We start from the raw sequence: 7,355 nt of genomic DNA, 5'->3' as shown, positions 1-7,355 counted from the left end.
TAAATAAGTATTGTAAATAGCAGCTTTGCCAGGCAACGATAAGCCTATCTCAATAACCGGGCTTTGTATGGGAGATAGCTATATAGCACGGCTGTCTCTTTTAAACGCCTGTCATACAGTTTGCGTTGCTGGCGAAACTACATCCACGGTAAGTTCAACAATTTTACCAATATTTGTGTATATATTCCTTTTCGGATAAATCCAACACTTTTATCATAATATGTATATGTCATATAATATGTAGTTGGTGTAACTATATTAGTAAATATCTGACTGATGGCGAGGTTAACTTGAAACTTTTATTCTAAATATAAAGTGAATGCTAGATGAACATTTGTTATTATGTTCAAGATACATTGTATATTTATATTTGCTCTGCTTTGCCACTTACCAAAGCCAGTTTGATTTATGAGACCATAAATCTGGAGTGATGATCATGTCGTCATTATATTTGTGACGTCATTTACGCCTCGGTTGGGCTGTTACAGAATCTTTGCTCTCGACTAATATAACCCGAGGACTGAAATAACCCGTTCTCTTACCCTTGGCAGATGTATCCACACTTTTGCAGGTTTGAGATATACCTTTTTTTTCACCCTACGCTAGAGATGGGGGATTCTCAGTGAAAACAATTGTATTAATTAACAATACAATGGTGTCACATACAATTGCATTCTGTATATGACAGAGTCAACAGGGTAACAGAAAAAGAATCATGCATCCCCTCGGGGTTGAGATAGCGGAACTAACCCCCGGGGAAAGATTCTTAAGTTGCCCCTCGTGAGATTCCCCTACATCATCCCCGGATTGGTGAAATATTCTATTAATCTCGCTCAGTTACAGGTATCACCATATATATACTACTTTATACCACCTACCGTTACCAAGATAAATTTATCATCATGGGTTGTTAGTATGAGAATACTCAAGAAGAAGTTGAGAATGACTTGAAAACAACTTGAGAATATCTTGAAAACGGATTTTCCAATTTCCCCGCATTTGGGGACGCATTTATTCTCAAAAAAGAATGTCTGCTCGCGCCAAGCGCCTTAACCGGAAGTAGTATCCACACTGACAAAAGTGATCCACTTAAGAAAATAGCCCGTCATAAACAAATCAATATAAAGTTACGAAAAAATATTGCAATGATAACAACACTATTTTAAGCGTAAATATGCATATGGAAATGTCACTGACGATAGGATTGTTTTAAAAAAACAAATCTACTTTTTTTCTATATATATAGTTTTAATGTTCACTGTATTCCTCCGCGCAAGATCGAGACCGATAATTTGCGATCCATGACCTTGAACTTAGAACTCATTTGGAAAATATGCTGTTTAGTTTGTTTTTTTTTAAATGGAGAAATATATAAGGTAGTAGTATGTAGATGAGACACAGCTTATCACACAGTTTTATCAGTGTTTGTCGTTCGAACAATTTTTTATCGCTCACACTTGGATAAATTATGGATTCCATCTGCGGTGGGCTCTCGATTTTATCCACGTGCTCGCGATGAAAAAAACGTTCTCACGCTAAACCCTGAAACACAGTGTGATAATCCATAAATGTTTTATCATTTTCTCAATTAATACACCGTTAAATACCACGTTTGTGATCCTTGTCGTTCAAATATTTCTGTTTCCTTCTGTAGTTGGTTGTTCATATTCGTGGATTTTAATCTCTGACAATAGACCCAATATCATCCCGCCTGTTCGTTGCGTCCATGTTGCAAATGTTATTACTATACCTCATCTGCAATGTGCATAATAGCGTATCTGATTGGGTTACAATGATCACATGACGGGACATTAAAACATCGTGTTGGACCCACGCACTCGAGTTTCCCCTGGTGATGTATCCCTTATTCGGAGCTTCTCGAGAAAATTGGGCAAACCCACCACAACCGAGTTCCGAGTGACAGAAGTATATGATTACAATGCAGCATCAATCTTATTATTGCGTTATTGTTTTATAACGACATAATGAAATATTTATTGTCATTGTTGTAGGCAAACATGATTCTTTGTTTCTCCGAGATTAAGCATGTGTCGCGAGGGCGAAATATATAATAAACTAATTTACTCCGTGAAAACAAGTTGTATAGTCATTTAAGAGATCTATGGAGATACATGTAATCCGACACTAGTATCACATTGCCTAGATTGGCAAAGCAAGAGTTTGGACCCAAGGAACGGAATATATCCCCGACATTGACAGCACTGTTTCTATTTTCAGATATTGGTGATGGCGGACAAAGATGGCGCATGCAGTGGACGTCGGATAGTCATACTCGTCGTTGTTGTGCTAGTGCTTGTGTGTGCTGCAGTTGGAATCGTCGTATGGGCAACGACGATTACCAATAAGGACATGGGCGATATTCCTGGAAAGTCTTCATGGTACATTGGTAAAGCAGAGATTCAGAAAAACGCTCAAACATTCGACATTTCCTTTGGTCAACATACAAAGTTTCAAGGACAACTTGCCGTCAATCAGCCTCTCGAAATACCCCAGGACTGCAGGCAAGCTAGAAACGCGGAGTTATGCCTCGAATGGCAGAGAGATAGAAAACTTGTAATAAAACATATTCAGGACGGAGTTGTTTCGTGTTACGATGTGGAATGGACAGCAAAAATGTGTCCCGGTCAGATTTTGAAGGATTGTTATGACATCGGTACCAGTCACTGGTACGGCGGCTACGAAGACTACCACCAATACTGGCCTCTCGAACGGACAACTCGGAACACTTCGGCCTACGCCCCAACAGATACATTTATGGATAAAATCGGTGATGTCGTGGAGAGATATTTCATCTCCACAGACGGTGTAGGGATTTTTATTGAAAAAGATGTTCCTTTGTTTATCAGTATCAATGAAACGCAGGATAAGAAAATCTGTCTGACGTCGACATATGGTGATTTGTATCCGTATGTTAACACAGCAGGGAAACTACCGTCCCTAAAATACCACGTCTGCCAGGCTCAAAATGTTCGAACCATCCATGATTACATGTCTAAAAGGTTTCGGAGTAAACCTTCAGACATACCAGATGTACAACTATTCAAATATCCAATATGGTCCACGTGGGCTCAGTACCATACCGAAATTAACCAAACGACGGTTTTACAATTTGCGAACGATATCCTCGAAAATAACTTGCTTCACTCACAGATAGAAATTGACGATAACTGGACTCCCAAATACGGCGATATGACCTTTGACATGGTAAAATTTCCAGACGCTAAACGCATGATGAAAGACCTCACAGATAAGGGGTTACGAGTTACTATATGGATTCATCCTTTTTTTAACACCAACTCTGAAAATTTCAAGGTTGGGATGTCCAAAAAATATCTTCTCCGTCAGGTCGGGAGCGACCTACCGGCCTTGGTGCCTTGGTGGCGAGGCAAGGCAGCCGCTGTGCTGGACGTCTCGAATCCCGAGGCTGTTCATTGGTTCTTGGGATTTCTCTATCAACTGCAGTCAGAATACAATATTAGTTCATTCAAATTCGACGGCGGCAATGGTAACGCAATACCAAAAGTTTTTTCTTTTCAGAATAATGATAGCAATCCCAATGTATATGCCGAACTGTGGGCCCGTCTCGCCTATCGGTCCGACACCGCTGTTCGGAACCAAGAGGTACGTGTGGGAGCAAGTACGCAGGATCTACCGATGTTTGTCAGGGTCTTGGATCTGACGTCATCCTGGGATCGTAACAACGGTCTGGAAAAACTCATCCCAGTTGCCACGACATTTGGTCTCCTAGGTTATCCATTTGTCTTGCCAGACATGATCGGTGGAAATGGATACATTGGCCTTCCGGATCGGGAATTGTATATTCGGTGGCTTCAGGCAAACACATTTCTTCCCGCCATGCAGTTTTCAATAGGTCCTTGGCTTTTCGATGAGGCAGTTGTTAATATATCACGTGAATACATTAATTTGCATGCAAAATATGCTGATGTAATCGTCAGCCTTGCGCGTGAAGCTACAAGAACCGGTGCACCAATCATCAGACCGCTTTGGTGGGTAGCACCAGACGACGAGGACGCGCAGACAATAGACTCCGAGTTCCTTCTAGGAGATGATATTCTCGTTGCTCCCGTCTTGAAGAAAGGGGCCCGACAAAGGGATATCTATCTGGTGGAGGGGCAATGGCAGGATATGCTAAGAGGATCGGTATTGCAGTCTGGTTGGATAAAAAATTACTCCGCCGACCTACACGAGCTACCGTACTTCGTGAGACTTAATGCGTCTGTTACAATCAACTAAAAGTTCAAAGTCATTCTTTTGTCACTTACTTAAATACCCAATAACTCATCGTTCTAAAAATAATTTATTCTTCGAGGTGTTTTAAGAATATAAGTTAAAATGTTTCCGTAGATTATATTTTTTCACTATTCTTGCAGTTCTTTCAATTATTAAGCCTACTTAACATCGCCTTATAAGCGATGTCCAGATTAACATGTACAGTTCTTCAAAGTTACGTAGCTTATATACTTTTGATAAAATCATTGACTGAGGTTGAAGGTAACATATGTTTTGTTGAACCGGGTTGTTATAAAATGTTCACTTAATTTTTAAAAAAAACCTGTTTAAACTTTCTATTTTAAAGGAAAAGCAGTCAGACACCATTTCAACATACCGTTTATAAACTGACCGACAAACGTCGTAAACACTTACCGCAAAATAAAGCGGTGTTATGTTCAAAATCCTGTTTATAGAGGCATATATCTAAAAATGTAGATCAGTAGTTCAAGAAAATTCTTTGGCAATGTTACATGGGAAAGCACATATTTACGCTTAAAATATGTTAGATGCGTTCCATTTTATCAATTTCTATCAATACATTCCTGTGTAATCAGACAAGCGCAATGTACCATGTCAGAGATTAATGTGAAATTCCCCTGTAATTCTGTAACAGATATACAGAAAAAAATAGTTCCTGTAGCGCAAAATAGGTTGTATTACATCCCACGTTTCTTAGGAACGTCATTCGATAGGAAGCAGCTCTCAGCACCCTGACAGAATGGTACTTTTTAGATAGAAGACATTGCTTTGAACATAACCCTGGCACTATAAGCGATATTTTCTTTTTATGTGTGTATCCAATATCACCACATCACATGTATCGTGTTTTTATCTTAGTAACATTGACTTAACATGGCACTCAAAGTCGCATCGATATATAGGTTTAAATGTGTGAAGTATTGCAGGTTTTTATCAGTTTTTGTCAGTTCGTTTTTATTTACTTTGTATAGGTACCTTTCTCTTTGTAGTACCTTAGCATATGTTTCGGAACACCTTTACCATATCGTTAGGAACACCTCGCCCCGATTACAGTTCCTTTCCACTCGGAACTACACGGCCGATTCGGTCATCTTCGATGGAAGAAACTGTAATCGGGGCGGGGTGTTCTGAATGAGTTCCTTTCATCAAAGATGACCGAATCGGCCGAGGTATTCCGAATGTTACCATATATGTTCATTTCCTATATGGACGTAAAGGCCGCATGGTACAGTAAATATTTGCTTTGTTTAGCTTTCTGCATTAACAAAATAATTTTTCAAAAAGGTGTTTCCCTACTTTGCAATTCTAGCGAAATTTTGACGTGTGTATCATATTATATTTACATAAAGAATTTGCGTCCGTAGAGCTACCTTAAACCGCAATTTCATCAGCGTCATTTTGCAGTTTCTCCTCCCGCCTCGAATAACATTAGATAACCGTTAAATGCAATCATTTTGCAATCGCAACTTCTCGGCCAATTCTGGCTAGGCGGAATTGGCCGAGAAGTTGCGATTGAATCATTTTGGTGACATTAAGCTGTTCCAGGAATCGCGTTTCCACTGACGACACAAACACTTCAATACCGAAAATATCAGGGAATATTGTTATTTAGGTCAATAATAACTAAAAATGTAGAATGTAAATATAAGAATTGAACGACATTTTTTCAATGTTCATGCCAATATTAACGCAAATATGCCTTTCAATCCTTTAATGGTATATTATGTTGACCTTACATGACTTTTCAATGTCACCACAATTAGGTGTAAAGGATCGTTTGTTGACGGTTTTTTCTTTGATACAAACAAAACACAACAATTACCTAGTTTTTTTTTCATTTTACTTCATAAAGTTTCTTTGTTTGTAACAGAAATCTAATATTTGAGCGAGAACAAAACTTAAATGGACCACAACTGATGTTTTACCTCATATAAATATAATCTTTTTAATAATTGACAAGTTGTATAAGTTGCAAAAAAAGCGAGCCTGAGGAAAGTTTTTGTCAAAAATTGATGCTTTTTTTCTAAAAATCATAATTTAGTTGGCTAGTCGATGTAAATGCACACTTTGATCATTCAAGCAATCTAATGAATACGTGAAATCGACGCCTATATTTTACGTATTTTAATAATTTCAAAACAAACAAAAGCAAACAAATCTCAAGTATTGCGATAATTTAAAAGAAAATGTTATATATGTTTGAGAAATTGGTTAATTTTTATAACCAAATCAGGAGAGACAATTTGAGATAAATAGACAGACAGTAGAAAGGGGGAGATAGGGAATCAAAAAGAGTATATATAGTCTTTAGAATGACAGTTAAATCAATCAATCACTTGAGGGATATGATTTACACCATCTTCGAAATTCATCGGTTCCGCTCCCGATTTCAGACATCACCTAACACCCTTGGACTTTGTTCGTGATCAAATCAATGTCCTTGTACGCATCAACTTGCAGACAATACTAGTTGACTGTGCTGGAAACTCCCTCGTACTAGTGATCTCAGAGTAAGGCTTTGATTAAAGTTAACAATGAAAAGCGAGGCAGCATTACTGTTTCGTTGACCGCTTTTGTTCTTTGGAGACCTATTCTTCAAAGTAATGGTATAACTGCCTATCTGTCTTTCAATTGGTCAGTTTCTGATGTCTAGATCCGATCAAATTACTAACCACGTGACTTCGATTCTGTCACGAGGGTACATAGAAGATACCTATATACAGAGCGGAACCTTAGGGTTTCTAAGATGGGATTACGACTGATACGTGTCATTGTGCTCTGAAAACAAAACTTGATTTTCAATTTAAGGAGGTTAATATGCATATGGATCATATTTTGGTGCTTTGCAACGATATCTTTTACTATGTAGATCAATTATCGCATTTACATATGAAGAATTTATCTACATGTATTACCCTTGATTTAAACATTTTAAAGTACCTGCTTGGTTCAGTATTGTTGTTCGCGTTTTAGTATTTCAATGTTGTGATTTGATTCATTACAGTTAAAATCACTATGTGATTTACAATAAAAAGCAAAACATCATTAAAATTGATATAAGA

At 38.0% G+C, this 7,355-nt stretch overlaps 1 protein-coding gene across 1 annotated transcript; it reads left to right on the top strand.

Moving 5' to 3' along the window:
* The first annotated feature begins 103 nt into the window (after window positions 1-103).
* On the top strand, window positions 104-4,701 carry LOC110448247 (uncharacterized family 31 glucosidase KIAA1161-like). The gene is made up of 2 exons (XM_021494402.1): window positions 104-148; window positions 2,239-4,701. The coding sequence occupies exon 2, from the start codon at window positions 2,248-2,250 to the stop codon at window positions 4,273-4,275; it is 2,028 nt and encodes a 675-aa protein (XP_021350077.1). The 5' UTR covers window positions 104-148; window positions 2,239-2,247; the 3' UTR covers window positions 4,276-4,701.
* The last annotated feature ends 2,654 nt before the right edge of the window (window positions 4,702-7,355 follow it).

This window comes from Mizuhopecten yessoensis, unplaced genomic scaffold (genome assembly GCF_002113885.1).
Source record: "Mizuhopecten yessoensis strain PY_sf001 unplaced genomic scaffold, ASM211388v2 scaffold3961, whole genome shotgun sequence".
NCBI lineage: Eukaryota > Metazoa > Mollusca > Bivalvia > Pectinida > Pectinidae > Mizuhopecten > Mizuhopecten yessoensis.
This window is presented reverse-complemented; position numbering and strand designations above follow the sequence as displayed.

What these genes read in the sequence shown, in the direction of transcription:
- LOC110448247 (XM_021494402.1), top strand. Translation starts at nt 2,248, where the DNA reads ATGGCGGACAAAGATGGCGCATGCAGTGGACGTCGGATAGTCATACTC.